Source organism: Cololabis saira, chromosome 4, assembly GCF_033807715.1.
Source record: "Cololabis saira isolate AMF1-May2022 chromosome 4, fColSai1.1, whole genome shotgun sequence".
Classification (NCBI taxonomy): domain Eukaryota; kingdom Metazoa; phylum Chordata; class Actinopteri; order Beloniformes; family Belonidae; genus Cololabis; species Cololabis saira.
In genome coordinates, this window is record NC_084590.1 from 13963373 (window position 1) to 13981627 (window position 18255).

The 18255-nt window shown below is 41.0% G+C and overlaps 1 protein-coding gene across 2 annotated transcripts in view; it reads left to right on the plus strand.

Annotated features, from left to right (window-relative positions):
* Positions 1 to 497: 497 nt before the first annotated feature.
* The window catches only part of igsf11 (immunoglobulin superfamily member 11), a 170371-nt gene continuing 152613 nt past the window's right edge, over positions 498 to 18255 (plus strand). For both annotated transcript variants that reach the window (XM_061720228.1, XM_061720229.1), the window contains exon 1: positions 498 to 1054. In XM_061720228.1, coding sequence (XP_061576212.1) covers positions 994 to 1054 — 61 coding nt within the window. In that variant the 5' untranslated portion in view covers positions 498 to 993. The remainder of the gene's footprint in view (positions 1055 to 18255) is intronic.

Below are 18255 nucleotides of genomic sequence, written 5' to 3' on the forward strand. Positions count from 1 at the left end.
ACTCATCACTGGAAAAAACAACAATTTTCACCTGTTTCAAGTAGATTTTCACTTAAAATAAGTAGAAAAATCTGCCAGTGGAACAAGATTTTTTTGCTTGTAATAAGAAGATAAATCTTGTCCCACTGGCAGATTTTCTACTTATTTCAAGTGAAAATCTACTCTAAACAGGAGAAAATTGTCAAATAAGTTATTTTTCTGGTGTTATTTTTCTGGTGATGACTCTAAATGTTGATATAGCAGTAAAACCACATTCATTGATGAAATGACATAAGGGATGGAAAGGGGGATGGCAGTTTTACAGGTGGGATGATTTTGACCGTTTTTATTTCAGGGGGGATGCCATCCCCCCTCATCCCCCCTCAACTCCAGCACTGGACGCGCAGTTTACAGTTTAGGAAAGAGAAAGGTCCAAAAACGTCTGTTTTATTTTGAAAAGGCTCAGTCGGAATCGGCGGCGTGGTGCCACACTAGCCGACTTGCCCTCGGCGTCTGTGAGCCGCGGCGGAGCAGAGGAGGCACCATGGAGCGCAACAAGACCCGTCGGAGAGCCTCGCCGAGCGGACTGGGAGAGTGCCAGTTTCACATCTGTCTCTAGGTCTGCTTTTGGTGACAGTGGGTGCATTCCGGTTCCCCCGGCAGGTGGGCGTCGAGCTTGTGTCCAGCCGTGCGTAATTTACCTGGAGAGGTCCGGGGAAGAAAGCAGTCTTGGAGTTACCATCGGTGACCAAAGAGCGAGAGAAGAGTGAGGAAGGGGGGGAAAAAGTGGTGACGAGACATGCTCTGTGTCATTTTTTCCCCTCGCATCGGGACATTGCATGTAGTTTCTGGAAAAAGGTTGCTGTTCCGCGCTGCGTAAAATCTCCGATATCTCACACATCATATGTCATTGCAAGGAACAGTTACTTTTCTGTGAGGAATAGTGGAGCTGAGATTTCTACAAAGAAAGAAGCACTGGACTTCAAGTGAGACCCTTCTAGTTAACACTTAACCATGGTGAAGTTTCAGAACTCAGATCTATGGATAGCCTGGATGGTTATTTTCTGCATGGAAGGTAAGTTTATTTCTTTTTCTCCCTTGTACAAGAAGCACAGTGCGCCTCGTATATTCCCAGGATAATAATAATAATAATAATACTAATAGGCCTACTAATAATAATAATAATGATGATGATATGGAAAACTATAGACCACTATTTCAGATGGGTTCCAGATGTTAAAGAGAACAGATCAAGTCATTATTAACGTCGCATTTGCGTCTGTATTGCGAAAACAGATGCATCTGGAATTAAATTGTGCCAAGAGCGCGTGCCACGGACATTTGATCCCACCCTGCCTTTATACAGTGTTGTGGGATCAGGCTGGCAAATCCCCGGCAGTTGGAGAAAAAACTAAAACACACATTTCCAGTGACTTTCCCCCCCCCCCCTCTCCCTATCTAGTCGCCATGTCGACTCTCTCCAAAGCACTTTTGAATGCGCACGTCGTATCCATAATGCGCTCTGCCCTGCCTTACACCTCTTTTGTCCGTCTTATAATACCGGAGGTTTAAAATTATTGTAATTTATTTATGTATTTATTTTCCAAAGCACCTCTACTGCCACTGATCCACATAAAAACGTGGTACAGTAGCGGGGCGTGTGTAGAAATAGAAGCGCAGCAGACGGCGGAGGGCTGCGCTGGTAATCCGTCCGATTAAGTCGGCTATGGAGAGCGCAGCAAGCAGAGGAAAATCACTGTGCAGCTACTCCGACAGTTGTCCTGCGAGAAACCGAGCACCGTGAGCACGTTTCCACACCTCGTACCTCACATGTTTGCTCGGTGCTGCTGATTCCTTGCAACAATACTCGAAAGTGTGTGCAAGTTATTGAAAAGTGCATGCAACAAAATGTACACTGCATTATTTCCATTGCATATATCAGAACACCTTAAATCACTTGGTATCTTAATTTACAAACTCAACTAAGAGGTTAAGCATGAAAGCACTTGCTGCTGATGAAATGCACTTTATCAACTGATCACCAGCAAGTGCAGCCACCTCCTGTAAAAAGAGGTTTTGGTAGTTTGCTGGTCTGAAGCATTATGGTGTGTGATAACACCATTCAGAAAAGTTATTAACGATTTTACACACAAGCAATTGCTGCTGCTAATCCAGGAGTCCATCACTCTTAAGTGGAAAAAAATCATTCATAAGTGGAAAATGTTCAAGACTCCTACTGGAAATTGAGGTGTTTCACCCCAAGGTCAGACTGTGCAAAGTTTAGACAAATGTGACACAAACATGGACATGGTAAGCTTCAGTTAGCATTTTAATTATTAAAAGTGTATTCAAGTAGTTAGGATAATTTAGAAATAACGCTAGGAAGAGACTGATCAAGTAAGGCTTGTTTGGATCATCTTCTGTGTTTTAAAGAACATGGTAGTACAACTTAGGTTCACAAAGTTGCCTCTTACCTCGTGAACAAACAAGACTTAAGTGGAAATATTTGTTCACAACACACAGCCCGATTTTATTTTGAAAAAATCGTAAAAATAAAACATCATATTAGCGCACACACTCAATATGGAAGCATGGGGTCGGAGGTGTGATGATTTGGGCTTGTTTTGCAGCTACGAGACCAGACGAGACAAGTTGCAGTTATTAACTGCATTTCAATTAGCGTGGGTCCTTTAGTAAAACCTAGTAAGTTGGAGCTGTAACGGGGCGGACCTCGTCTCTTTCGACTGTTGGGTCTCCATTGACACGAACAGAGCTGGTGGGACCCACAGACTTGGAGAACTACCACTGCATACCACCTTTTAACCAAACTTTCACTGTCTTCAGCCCTCAATAAATAAAAGTAGAAGAAGACAAAAAGTGTTTGCATGCATTTCAGTGGCAGCGATGAATGAGAAGAGACGAGTCATGCTCGGGGACAGCTGAACGTCAGCTGCAGCCTCGAGCATATTAAACAACCACCAATTCAACATGGTTTTTGGTATAAATATGTAGAAATGGTGTAATATGCCACATTAAATATTTTATTTACAAAATTATAAGACCTGTTGTAGGACCAAAGTTCTGATATGTCACTCCTGTAACTGATAGTTTGTGTACCTTTTTTGCACATAATCGTATGAGTTGATGGTACTTTTATTTTGAAATGGAACGATAAACAAAAATCTTCAGCTTTACTTTAAAATTTACAAATCTGTATTAGAAACATCGGAGCAAAGTCAGGAGATGCTTGAAAGAAATCCAAGACCCCTCAAAGTCTTGTCAGGACCAAAATATGTCCTTTTGTACACACACACACACACACACACACACACACACACACACACACACACACACACACACACACACACACACACACACACACACACACACACACACACACACACACACACACACACACACACACACACACACACACACACACACACTCTTTCACCAGCCTGAAACATCTATTTGAAACACGCCAATAGTGTGAGATTGAATTTAGTCCCGATTGGCGAGGTGTTTATCTGTGCTGCTTATTTAACTGCACACCTCTGCAGTCGGTGCACGTATTAGGTCTTTTCAGATTCACACAGAGTTACACGGACATACTTCGTACCCTTTGAATTGTGAAATAGTTTGAAAAAACAAAGCAATGCATTTTGGCTGTTCCCTCTTTTTTCTTAACCCCCCTGAAGAGATCAGCATCCACAGTTGTGTTTATTCAGAAGACGCAGCGCACTGAGACCTCATGACTTCCAGACCTGCGTGAGTTCAGCAGCTCTGTGAAAAGGCCAACTCACTCATGACGACTGCATCTGGTGGTTTCCACTTCTTCCCTCCTCCCGCTGCCGTCCGGGAGCTGCCGGTGTTGCTATAAATAAGTTCTGATGCAGCAGATCCCGTATTGATTGTAGTTAGTGTTTACTGCTCTCCACCTTTTTCACGTCAGGCATTGACACTTGAATGATTTGATTAGCTTGGATCAATGTTGGCAGTATGTTTGGGGGCTACGGTGAGACCGGAGATGGTTCACTTCCATTTAGATGATTTCATTTATGGGCCAGTGTGTGTGTGTTTTCTTTTTTTCTTTCTCAGATTAGTCTTCAGCAATCGTCTATGAGACGGATGTTCTTCAAAAGAAAAAGAAAGTTTTGAAAAACCAACGTCTTTGATGAATGGAAGAAAGTTGCAAGTGTCTTGGACAGGCGTCGGTATTGGCCTCGTTCGTGGCAGGTCCTTTTCAGGCTCTCGGCTTTAGTTTAAGGACGTCTCACATCCTTGTCACCCATCAAAAGCTCCCCAGTTGCACATAAATATTGTATCTTCACCTCGCGAGTTACTTATGCTGAAGGAAACTTTGATTTTTCAGATCTTCAGTGCTCAAGACATCAGAGGGAAGTTTTTAGAAGTCCAGAAAACATAAACAGCAGAGGCTCTATGCTAATAGAGTGATTGGTTCAGCTGCTGTCACAACAAAAACCTCCGGCGATCCCAGCATGGTGCCGCTGCGTTAATGATGCCTCGATTTTACGATCCACCCAGAACAGCCCTCAAGGGTGTGGCAGGGACCGATTTTAGAGGTTCAATCAATTCAGCAAATTAAATCTAAAGTATGCACTGTGTGTCTGAACTTTTCAACTTAATTTCTTTGTTCAGGCCGTGCGAATAATGCATCATGTAGAATATTTCCAATTTGCATTCGCAGGAATGCTGACAGTAGCCTCTGGACTTAAATCCTGCTCTTCACAAGTTTGGACCGAGGAGCCCAGTGAGAACAAGGAGTACAAAGAAACGGCAACATGGAGGTTTTTTTTTCTTCTCAAGCTCATTTACATTCAGGGCGTTTGTGTTCAATGAAAGGTGAACTTAGGGCAGATCTCCACTCCCACTGTAAGCTTGTTAACCTTTGAGGCTCTGCTTAAAGTCTTGGCATAAAATTACATAGCTAGCCTGGATTGTCTGTTATTTACAATCTTGTTCTGTTTTCAGATTGAATTTCTAAGTCGGTGGGGCTTTAAATGTGATTTACTGCATTTTGGTTTTACTCGAGCAGTTATAAGAGCTTTTGGTGATTTGATGGCCAGCAGATATTAAATTGTTGCGATGTACATCGTCATCGACAGCCATTGACAAACCACACTCAACCATGCTTGTAGTTGTTAATTACAGCTCACTACAGGAGGTATGAGATCCAATAAAGAACTGCACACACTGAACCTGCTTTACTGGGATGTCTTGCTTCTTAATACATATTTTATTTAACTAGTTCAGGTATATACTCCTTGTGGTTAAAGAAAAGTTAAGGCAGATTGAGAGAAATGTAATGAATTTCTTTCTAACTTAATTCATTCTCTCTTCCTGCAAATGCAGAATATGATTAAAAAAAAAATCCATTCAGTGTAATTTTAATTTTTCTCTTCATCTTTCCGCCTGTGACTAAAAAGGAGCAGCTGGAACAAGAGTGTTGGACAGATGGAACTTTCCACCTCGATTATTTTTCCCTCTAAAAAATAGCCTTTCAAAAAATTAAAAGACCTCTGGGACCGCTCGCAAAGTGCATGCGCATGGGTGTGCGTGTCTGAGCGACAGAGGCGCAGAGAACTTCAGACGACGCGGTCCCTCAGCTGATGGCAGCAGCGACCATCCTGGGAGTGGATGAATAAATGATGGGCAGATATTTGGAGGAGAGAGAGAGAGAGAGAGAGCAAGAGCGTGCATGCATTTGCATGGTCCCGCGGTCTCTTAAGCACACATTAAACTCGGCTCCAAAGAGTGCACGAGGCTGCTCTGCTGCACGGCACTCGGCCAGGCATCTGGGCCAAACATCTGATGTGGCCAGTTCAGAGGTTTAGGCGGGCTGGAGGTTGGGGGCTTTGAGGTTTTGGGGTTGGTTGTATGTTTAATCAGAGGCGTGTTGGGAGCCGGCTGATGCCGGCGCAGCGGCGTTATCAGCTGTGCTCTCAACTGCCTCTACGTCAGATGATGAAACAGAAAGCTGGGGGCATGGGCTGTGGCTCATGAAAAGTACAGGCTCCCCCGCGCTCCTGGCAAACTAGCTTCAGACTGAGGTGTTCAGTCGAAAATCCTTTTGCCTTCTGGTGCAAGTTCTTTCATTTCAGATTAGGATCAGAACAGTGTGCGTCAATTAACTCTTATTGTTTAACACATGGGATATTAAAGACGGTTAATCAGTGAATAAAAGCTGCAGTGAAAACACATACTGCAAGTTTTATCTCAGTTTGCTTACACCCCAAGATCCCCGCTCTCAGCAGCAAGATAAGTTTCTCTGTGGATTAAATGTGATACTGGAGCAAATGTGCGAGCTCATGGTAGTTGAAAATCAGCAATAGGCCACTCCGGCCTAACTCAGGGACGGGAGCAATTTACATATACTTTATCATTTCTTATTTAATAGCATCTTTATCTGTGACGTGCTGCAGCAGGTTGTAGATTTTAAATGAGAGCAATGTTAAGCTTGATCCTCGTTTACAGCAGCCTGTCAATAGTGTGTGTGTGGCGCTCCTTAATATTGAAAGTGGATGTTTTCCTTGTGTCATGGCAACCTGGAAATGCTACCCTGGAAATGAGCAGTTTTGCTTTGATGACTCGTGATTTGATAGAGCTCCTGGTGTCAGCAGGAGAGTTTTGCATCATGCAGACGCGACATGATCATCCTTCCTTTCACAGAAGCCACGAGTTTTGAAGGTTTTGAGATGGTACACTGTCCTCTCACTTGGCACGCTGAAGCTTTTTGTTCGCCGCATCTGTCAGTTTCAACAGTTTGAAGTTAAGTTGAAGAGTTTTGTTTTCTACAAAGCTTTTGCATGAGCAAAGAAAGTGGATAGTCTCGTAAATCTGAGCACCGTCGCATCTTTGAATCAGCACTCTAAGCTGCAGTCACTCTGACTGTAAACAACCAGAGGAAGTGTTGTCTCTCTGTGGCGTCGGTTTCACCAAAATACAGATAAAAACTCATCTTAGTCCCTTTAAACTGTCTCTCAGAAAGCAGTTATTGCCAAGTAGTTGCAGTCGCGGCATGGAAAACACTGCACTTGAATGAACATCTTTCTGGGCCTTTTTTTTTACTCATAAACCTTTTTTTCTCCAGGGCAGCTGCTCAAACCTTCATGTCCCTGACAAACCACGTTAATTGACTTATAATTCACTAAAAGCCCTCCTACACCACTCACTTTCCTGAGTGTGTGATAAATCGCGGCTCTCAGCCGGTGAGAGCCGGAGGGTCGTTAAGTCGCTCTGCGGTGTTACCAAGAATAGTTTCTGTGTTTATCATTGTGAGCCTGTTTGAGCACAGATCAATGGAGGAGCGAACGCTCCTGCTCGTACCTTATTCCCACAGGTGCGCGCTGAACAGTTGGGGTTTGTGCTGGAGGTCTCTTACTCCCGAGGCAAAGAAATATAAAAAAGAAGAAAAAAAAGTACTCCATCCCAAAGGGTCCAGGTTTCCCCTGGATGGTGATGATGGTTGATCCACCAATCACAGCTTCAGTTGGCACTGCTCACTTTCACCCGTTCAGATGCTGGTGATTTTTTTCTGTATTAAATCAAATTAGAAATAGAACCTATGAAATGTTGAGTTTCACATTTTTATAATAAAGTAAAACAAAAAAGTTGTATTTTAAATATTGAAAAGAACTGAAGATGCCAGCAGCTTAACTTTCTTATTCAACCATCAAATGTCTTAATGCACCCTCCCATTCAGTGTAAATCATTTATTGTAGTGAGGCAGTCTAAACAATGCCTCAGAAAAGCAAAAGTGATACCAATATAAACACAACATCACAGCTCAGAGCTATATTTGAAGTATATTAGTGCGCCTCAGTCAAATACAAAGCTGGGCTAAAATCTTGTGGGTTTTAAGGTAAAAATTTAGTCATTTAGAAAAACAAATGACACCAAGAGATTTGAAGGAAGAAAAGGAAAAAGCTAGTTTAAAGGAACTGATGATAAAGTGTGTGATGGATGTAGGGCTGTGCGATTAATCGATTTTAAATCTAAATCGGATTTATTAATCAAAATCGATGTTAAAAAAGGAAAATCGGAAAATCGATTTTCCTTTTTTGCAGCTGGTTGCAGACAGAGCTCGTCTAGTCATCTTTGTTTGGTCAAGAAAATTGTAAATGTTGTCACTTTACTAAACTCAAAGAGGATTAACAGTATCTTTCAATTGCACTTAATTCCCAATAGGGACATTTGTTTTGCTATTTTTCTTTAAAAATAAAGATAAAATATTTTAAACAATTTATTCCATTGTCTTTTGTAGTTTTACCAAAAAAATCGAAATCGAAAATCGGGTTTTCAGAGAAAAAAATCAGGATTTTATTTTGTCCAAAATCGCCCAGCCCTAGATGGATGGATCCAGGGTGTACTCTGCCTGTACGGACTGACAGAAAAGTGACCGGGACTTACTTTTGCACAAGCGGAGCGGAGTGACGACATGTCCTTCATCTTTATGCTCAATCTGCAGTTCCACGTCCTTCTCACACAGGTGGTGACACTTTGTTCCTTTCACCTGTCGTGAAATAAACTCACATGTCGTGCACCCTGAGCACCTCCAGAGGTGATTTCAGTTGGGTTTGCTCTCAGGCTGCGGGAGCAACTCACTTCATGGTTGTGTGTCGTGTTCTGGTCCTTACTCTTGACAACTAAAGCATTAAATGTTGTAAATGTTCTAAAGTAACTAGTCTAAACAGAAAGAGGACTGGATCATTTTTCAAGTTACGGAAAGTGAGAAAACAAAGAGGTGAATACCATTTTTCTGTTGGTTCCCTTTTAGTTCAATGGCCTGTACGTGAAAACACACCGAGGCTTGGGTTTGAGTCTCTCTGCTCTTTAGTCTTTAATCTTGGGGTCTGGCTGAAATAAAATGAGGAGTTCAGGCATTTAAATGCTCATTTTGTTATCCGAGATATTTTTTATAGGCTCATAAACGTGTTGTTCTGGGAACCTTTTCCCTTCCTGGACAGAGTCGGATCTAGACTTCTCGTAGATGAGATTAGGAAATGCAAAGAGGCTGACATGGACAACATATCAAGATGAACCCAGTCACTGTTTTCTGATGCGATTATGACGCATATCTGCTGATAGCAAAGGTTTGTTGTTTTTGTTGTTGTTGAATTGAAATGCCAAAAAAAAAAGGGAAAAACTGAAGTAAAAATAAACAAACACACTTAACTGAATCAAAAGCAGTTTATTCATCTGAAATGGATAAATCAAGAAGGGCTGTTTCAAGTCAAACTTTATCAGTGTTGTCATGCCGATATTCCATCAGTGAATGAAGTCGCTCTCTGCTCCAGATCAGATTTACCCAGCTTCCCTATTTGTTTATTTGTTTTGTTAATGCATCCCTGGGGTTTATTGACCAAAATATCTCATAGACCAGGGGTCGGCAACCTAAAATGTTGAAAGAGCCATATTGGACCAAAAACACAAAAAACAAATATGTCTGGAGCCACAAAAAATGAAAAGTCTTGTATAAGCCTTAGAATGAAGGCAAATGGCGAGAAAAAAGTCGAAATTTTGAGATTAATGTTGAAGTTAAATCTCGAGAAAAAAGTCAAAACGTTGAGAAAAAAAGTCGAAATGTCGAGAAAAAAGTCAAAATGTTGAGAAAAAACTCGAAATGTCGAGAAAAAAGTCGAAATGTCGAGAAAAAACTCGAAATGTCGAGAAAAAAGTCAAAATGTTGAGAAAAAAGTCGAAATGTCGAGAAAAAAGTCAAAATGTTGAGAAAAAAGTCGAAATGTTGAGAAAAAAGTCGAAATGTCGAGAAAAAAGTCGAAATGTCGAGAAAAAAGTCAAAATTTTGAGATTAATGTTTAAGTACAATTTCGAGAAAAAAGTTGAAATGTTGAGAAAAAAGTCGAAATGTCGAGATTAAAAAGGAAATGAAAGAGGAAGAAAAAAAGAGAAAAAGGAAAAAAGAAAAATAAAAAAAGGGAGAAAAAAAAGAAAAAAAAGATCAAACATTCTTTTTCAAATCTCCAGGGAGCCACTAGGGCGGCGCTAAAGAGCCGCATGCGGCTCTAGAGCCGCGGGTTGCCGACCCCTGTCATAGACATTACCAAAAGTCGTCAGGAAATTGTTGTTACTTCTATTAACATCACATGTGCCCTTTAAATGAAGACACGCAAGTTATTGGTGCAGCTCAACGACAAGTGCAGCGACGGCCGTTCGGTGTGCAGCTAGCGTCCTCCTCCCGGTTCACAATGACAGACGGCTACGTTGCTATCTGGATTCCTGGTCGGGGGCTTTCAGGACAACCGTGTCTGACACAAGCGTGTCCTGAAGCGGGGACTATATTTGTCTTTTCAGCCTGCTCTGGAGTACAGTGGCTTTGGACCACTAATTTGAAATTGATCGCTAATTGACCCACATGGCGACTAAATGACCTCACAGTGCTGGATGAACCCAGGAGCTGAACTGGTGTCACTGAGCGATAAACAGATCCTGTGACCGGCTCCGAGTGCGTCCGTCCAGCCGTCCGGTCTCTTGACCGGAAATTTGTGCGGGCTCCAGAGCTGCATGTTCGGGTTCGTGCTCATGTGTAATTACTGTCAGGCGCTCATTTGAGAGCGCTGACAGAGGTGAACTCTCCTTTGAGGTTTTAAAAGCCTCCGAGGGTCAGAGGGCTCGCAGCTGAAATGAGCATTTGAAAGCCTCTTGCTGCAGTGTGTACATTGTGTAGAGCATTTCCCCGAATCCCGTTTTTATTCACGACATCACACATTTGAGAGATTTTTTGCTGCGTTTTTCAATCTGAAGTGATCCCTCTCTTTAGAAACTGGGGGGGGGGGGGTCTTACTACACATGTCCTTAACTTGAAACCTTGACACGCAGAGCTGTTGAGCTACTAATGAAGTTAAAATGCTGAATACTACAAAGAGAACGAGAACAGAGGGGAACAAAGTGAAAAAGGGACAGATTCTCCTGCATTAAAGATGCTCAGAGCTGTTCACTGCCGTTGGTAATTCATAAAGTGGCAGTCGGGGTAAAATGTGGCTTTATTACTTCATCTACTTCTCTAGTTCAGTGACTCTACGCTCTGTATTAGTGTGAACCACAATAATTAAAACACTTCCAACAGCAGCAGGGTGCCAAAAGCAGTTTTTCCGTTTCATATGCTTTGGTAATTAATTGCTAAGTTTGGGAAAATGCCACTTTATTAGTCACTCCCACGTAAATATGTTTACACTTTCAATAGAATGGTTTTAGGGGAAAAACAAAACGTATTGCCGGATAAAATGATGCTTATTGATGGCAAAGAGGATGGCAATTTTTAAAAGAATTGCTTGAGTAGTGAGTTTGGCAAGTGAGACTTACAGTACGTCTAAATCAGACATAAATCACAGTCTTCACACGGATTTCTTCAGCTCCCAGCATCTCCTAGAGGAAATTGACCAGTGCCTGCATTTATATGGTGCTTTTATCCAAAGTGTATTACGGTGACTCTCTGGAGCCATTTGTGCTTTATTGTCTCCACCAAGGACGCTTCAGCTTTGGACGGAGTGTGCTTTAGATTGAATCACTAACCCTATGTGTGGCGGAGCCGCTCCACCTGCCGAGCCCCAGCCGCCACACGCTGGGAGCAGCAAATGCTGTCTGATCACCGCCGTTCAAGACCAGCTGGACAGTCCAGACTCCATATCAGCATTCATCCACACCTCGTTGTCTTTTTTCCTCATTCAGAAGTCACATTGTGCCTCTTCTGCATAATGGCCCAAGAATCAGCGAGCAAAATGACTGTCTGATGCATAATCGGCATTGTGTAACTGTGCCTTCACGTCATAACAGATAACAGCAGCGGTCTTAACTTGTGGGTTTGGTTCCATCTTATTTCATGTGCCAACACTCACTGTTTGCAGATTTCAATAAGTACTTTATGGGTAAACTGGGACTTTTAAATGATGATAAAAAACCGTCAAAATGAAAGCAGATACATCCAGACTGGAAGGAAACAAAAGAAATTCCCAGTTCGTTGTGTCCGTGTCTAACTTCACACAGCTCCTTCCTCTGAATTCTGGGGCAGCATCACAGTAAAGACTACTGCAGTGTTATTAGGGGTGGGCAAAAATATCGATATGGCAATATATCGCGATACTTTTCCAGCCGATTCAATATCGATATTCAAAATTTGAATATCGATTTTTATTTTTTAAATTTTTTTTTATGTTTGTATTTATTTATTTATTTTTTTTATCCCCGATCTTTTTCCCATTATATCACCCAGTGCTCCTACCTAAGTGACAGTCCTGGGCATTGCCACTCTCTACCAACCCTGGGAGGGCCCTGCACTGAGCTCAGGTTTTATTTCACGTTTTATTTGATTTTATAATTTATTTTTTATATAACACAATTGCCTGTCCTTAAAAAATGAAAAATAATGGACAGAGGTTTATTTATTTATGGATTTATATCTATACTGACTGATCACTGTGCCTGTCCTTGGTTTTAGTACCCATCTTTCTTGTGTTTATTATCATTTGCCACATAATTAAAGCAACCTCATACTAAATTTAATGTTAATTTCATATGATGTAAATAATATGAAAAACATATACAAATATGTTGTAACTTTAGCTTGTATAGTTATAATAAAACATTTTTTGACTCAGTTTGTCCCATGAATTGTCACTATAATCTGATGAACGTGCAACTCGGATTTTAAGATCCATCACTATCATCTGATGTACATATATACAACTTGGATTTTAAGATGTGTAATGCATTTTTAAATTTTTCGGTGAACTATGGAGAATATAATAATCGGGATATCGCATAATCGGGATATCGCAATGTGTATCGTATCGTGGCTCAAGTATCGTGATGCGTATCGTATCGTGAGGTCCTTCCCAATACCCACCCCTAAGTGTTATTGTCTGTTAACTGAGGACATGTCAATGAAATATGGATCTCTGGATCCAATCGTTTGATTCAGAGAAATCGCACCTAGATCTTGAGTCACCCCGTGCAGGAAAGGTCTGCAGCACTTATCTGTACCTTCATTAGAAGTCTGTATGGTTCTTTGGAGCGTCACAATCTGATCTGTTTCTATATCTTTTTCTTAGAAGGCATTATCCCACTGTACAGGCCCCACTTCTCTTTTTGTCTTTAATCATTAGCCCTCCACGTATCTCTCTCTATCCTCCTGGGGCTCATGCATTTATCTTTGCTCTTTTACTTTACATCACCCTGTTTTCCAATTCCACTGTCTCCCTTTTTCACCCTCGATTTCACTCCATTGCCTCTCTTTCCCGTAGTCAAAATACCTCTCCCTGCTTCTACTCCTCCGTCCTCCCACACGCTCTGCGGACGCACAAATGACTTTCCAGGGATGAGGATGAGACTGAAAAGTGCTCCTCGGTTGTTCCGTCCTTTGCAGGACAGCGAATGAACGCGTCAGATCTGATGCATGTGAACAGCCAAGAAAGAATGGCGCATCACAGTAGGCACACAATAAGAGCGAAGGCGAGGGGGGACCCCATCTGCGCGGCATTACAGCAGACTTCACCTTAGGATTGTCTCCGCAGCATCCGGAGGAACATGAGGGGGGCACCAGGTGGGACTGTAACAAAGCGGCACACACACACACACACTCAGATAAACTTGCACTTGACATACGTTGGCAGCGCTTCCACAAACATACAGAAACACTGTTAGTTGCTAATATGTGTGCATGCAAGCGTGGCCGTGCTCATGGCCACAGAGAGACACCTGAGGCCTAAAACAACTAAAACAAAATTTTTTTCACATCACACTCTTGTCATGTGTTCAGGGAAAAGACAGCAGTGGAAAGCTGCATGTGGAAAATACACAAGATTCAAAATCAGACCATTAAAAAGTATGATGTTTTGCATTCATTGGTCTGATTACTGTCCTTTTGGTGGAAGGTGGGCCTTCATACAAGGGTGTAATTACAAATGTCCTCGCGGTTACCACAGCAACCCATGCACCCGTCTCTCACACATCATTATGTAGACTCTGTGTCCTAAAAATCTGATTTCAGAAGCAACTCTGTTTTTCCCATGGTCTGGAGAAATCCATCTACGCACTAGGGATGGGCGGTATGGACTAAAAAATGTATCACGATAATTTCTGGCATTTATCCCGATAACGATAAGAATGACGATTAAAAAAAATACCAATTCAACTCCATCTTTTCAACTATAAATCTATCTCGCTCTCAGATCCGCCATGTTTGTTACACAAAAACGTCATCAACGGGAATTTATCCTTTTTTCTTTCTTTCTTTCTTTCTTCTTTCTTTCTTTCTTTCTTTCTTTCTTTCTTTCTTTCTTTCTTTCTTTTCTTTCTTTCTTTCTTTCTTTCTTTCTTTCTTTCTTTCTTTCTTTCTTTCTTTCTTTCTGGCTCCTTTCTTTCTTTCTTTCTTTCTTTCTTTCTTTCTTTCTTTCTTTCTTTCTGGCTCCTTCCTTCCTTCCTTCCTTCCTTCCTTCCTTCCTTCCTTCCTTCCTTCCTTCCTTCCTTCCTTCCTTCCTTCCTTCCTTCCTTCCTTCCTTCCTTCCTTCCTTCCTTCCTTCACGTACGTAACGCAGAACCATAAATTCGACTTTACACAAAAACATCATCAACGGGAATTTATCGTTTTTACCGTGAGATGACAAATTCTTACCGTGGGGAATTTTTTTGACGGTTTATCGTGAACGGTAAAATATCGCCCATTCCTACTACGCACTCTGAAGAGCAGATCAATGGTTGCTGCTTCGTTTTTCCAAAGTGTAAATCTTTTTGATGTCAAAAGGAAGTGTTACCTGATTCAACACTGAAGATTACTGATTTTTGCTTGCAACCAGACACCATCATGAGCTGGAGAGCCTCAAGGTTTCTTTAAAAAAGTCGGCATTGTTTCAGTCACTTGCCCTGCTATGAATTGATGAAATGTCAGAACGATTCTGAAACATACTTTGAAGCTGCTAAAGTTATGTGGTGTTGTTTGAAGTGGATGTTGTCTGGAGCCGCATGGCTTCAGCAGTCTGGTGTCAAGTTCATTATCCACGCATGTGATGAAGGGAAGCACGGGGTAGAAATTCATCTTCCTTAGCATTAAGCCTGATTGATTTAAACCAAGATTATGTTGGAAGATGTTTCCTTTTATTAGATTTAAGTTCACTATACCCCAGCCTGCAGTTTTGTTTGTTCCCACTAATTTCCATTGAAAGTTTTCATTCACTGAATTTTGCAACCTTATATTGTACTGTTTGCTATACTCAAAGGAAATATCCACTCAGCACCTGCTTTGTTGCACTGCCAGAACATGAAAGACCAAAGTGAGCATCGCTCACAGAAGGAAACACAAAAACACAGACATCCGATCACGCTAAATGACACACAAAGATTGTCAAGCCACCCTCCCTCAAGCATTTATATCTCCAGGGTTTTGAGCAGACTTAACTGATAATGCCAGATAGTAGTATTGTCACAGAGCCCACTAACACACTATGTGTGTGTGTGTGTGTTGTGCCCTATTTGTCCACTAAAAGCCTTTTAAATAGATCCCAGCTATTGGAGGAGCTTTAAATAAGCATAAAACAATAATGGAATGTTGCCCCAAACAGACTTTGGCTGTGGAGTGGGTGGAAACACAAAAGCCTAAGAGCTATGGAGAAAAACACCAAGATACCGATTATATTATGAGACCCTTAAAAAGGGATAATAGCCCTGCGATTAAAGGCAATCGTTCTAATGAGCAAACATGTGAAGAGGCAGTGACCAGGATAGACTGTTTGCTGTTATCTACCACTTGTGCAGCGGATCTAAAGGCGGTTGAGGCCAGGACCGAATCGACCCAAATTTCCTCGCAAAAGACTTTTTCTTACCTGAAGGAAAATCATGGGTCTCATTAAATGATTAGTGAATAAAGTTTGCTGTCAAAGGTGTCTAAAAGGTAAACCCTTATTTTGTCTTTGGTTTAGATTGTCAAACTACTGCACTTTGCTTGCATATCTGATGTAGTCTCACAAAGATAAGAGCAGATTTAGTAAACAAGCAAATACAATTTTAACTATTCGTGTTGCCCACCTTCTGTAATCTGAGGCTACACTTGATGTGTTGCATTCACATTTTCACATTTCATACCTTTTTATTTTCATGTTTCTTTTTTTTGTTTCTTTCCTACGACGGAGTATTAGGGCCAAACTAAGACAAAAAATATTGGAAATTATGAGAATAAAGTCATAATATAATGAGAATAAAGTCGTAAAATTACGAGAATAAAGTCGTAATGTTGCGAGAATAAAGTCGTAATAGAATAAAGTCGTAATATTATGAGAATAAAGTGGTAATATTACGAGAATAAAGTCGTAAAATTACAAGAATAAAGTCGTAACATTACGAGAATAAAGTCGTAACATTACGAGAATAAAGTCGTAATGTTGCGAGAATAAAGTCGTAATATTATGAGAATATAATTTATGAGAACTCTAACAGGAAGAGCTTCTTCTCCCTGTGTTAAAATGAGGAATATTGAGCATCTTGTGAAGTTATATTTATATATTTATAATATATTATGACTTTATTCTCGTAATTTTACGACTTTATTCTCGTAATATTATGACTTTATTCTCGTAATTTTACGACTTTATTCTCATTACATTATGACTTTATTCTCGTAATTTCTTTTTTTTTGTTTTTTTTGTTTGGCCCTAATACTCCGTCGTACTTTCCCGTAGCTGTAGCACTAAAATAAAGCCTTCACGCTTCTTTTACATGACTGAAGAAGCTTCAACTCTCTGGCCTCTCCTGATGAGCAGCGGCTACTGATCCACAGCCAGCGTGGCTACCAAGAAGTGATTTTGTGAATATGGAACAATGTGTAAGCTATTGAGCAGAGGCCCAGATCCTCTGCGAAAATGGGCATTGCTACAGATTACATTTGTCAATTGCTGTGTGAGCCTGCTTTATAGATTATAGATAGCTTTGGCTTTACTTGATCAGTTCAGTAGCAGATGAGTTCGACCTCACATGAACACACATGCATTTATAGTGACACAGTTTTAGAACAGTAATGGCTCATTTTATCATGACTTGCTGCTTCATTCATCTTAATTTTATGGCTGCATGCTGAAGCTTTGTCAAGACATTTTCAGATATAAAAATGCATATTTCTGAAGCGCCTCCTAAGTATTTGAACAGCCCTTCACCTCAGTGCCTCTGTAAATTTTAAAACCAACTCCAGATGAAATCACAGTGTTTGATGGGGTCTAAAAGAGCATTAAGACAAAAATGTTTCATCACAGACAGCAGGAAGTGAATTTAGTATTGAAGCAACAAAAAGACTGCTCTTTATATCAGTCTATCTGGCAGCGCTCTTTATAATAAACTAAAAGAAGATGGTTGTGTAATATACAGTATATTGGATTTCTAGAAATCACTAGTTTTCCACTCCGGCGCTTAAAAGACCAGTGGGCTGTGGTGCCTGCTAATTTCCTCTTGATTGTTGGTGACAGTCTGCCGGCCAGCTCCCTGTGATTGTAAATCATAAAAGGATGCTTAAAGGATGATGAGATCATATAAATATGATTGTGCAAGCTTGTTTACTATTTCTGTGCTTGCAGAGGAGGCTGGAAATCAGATCTAGTGCAACCTGGAAGCCAGTGAAGGGCTCAGGATGATTGTAGAGTGAACAACTAACTGGGAGATTGTGGCCTGATGATCATGCCATGAAAGCATACAAATACTGATAAAGCTTTTTGGGGGGGCATTAGGAATGGGCGATATTTTACAGTTCACGATAAACCGCCAAAAAAATTCCCCACGGTAAGAATTTGTCATCTCGCGGTAAAAACGATAAATTCCCGTTGATGATGTTTTTGTATAAAAACTGATTTATAGTTCTGCGTTAAATCCACGCACAACGTACGTGAAGGACGGAAGGAAGGAAGGAAGGAAGGAAGGAAGGAAGGAAGGAAGGAAGGAAGGAAGGAAGGAAGGAAGGAAGGAAGGAAGGAAGGAAGGAAGGAAGGAAGGAAGGAAGGAAGGAAGGAAGGAAGGAAGGAAGGAAGGAAGAAATTAGCCTAAAAGAAAGAAAGAAAGAAAGAAAGAAATGAGCCTGAAAGAAAGAAAGAAAGAAAGAAAGAAATGAGCCTGAAAGAAAGAAAGAAAGAAAGATATGAGCCTAAAAGAAAGAAAGAAAGAAAGAAAGAAAGATATGAGCCTAAAAGAAAGAAAGATAAATTCCCGTTGATGACGTTTTTGTGTAAAACTGATTTATAGTTCTGTGTTAAATCCACGCACAACGTA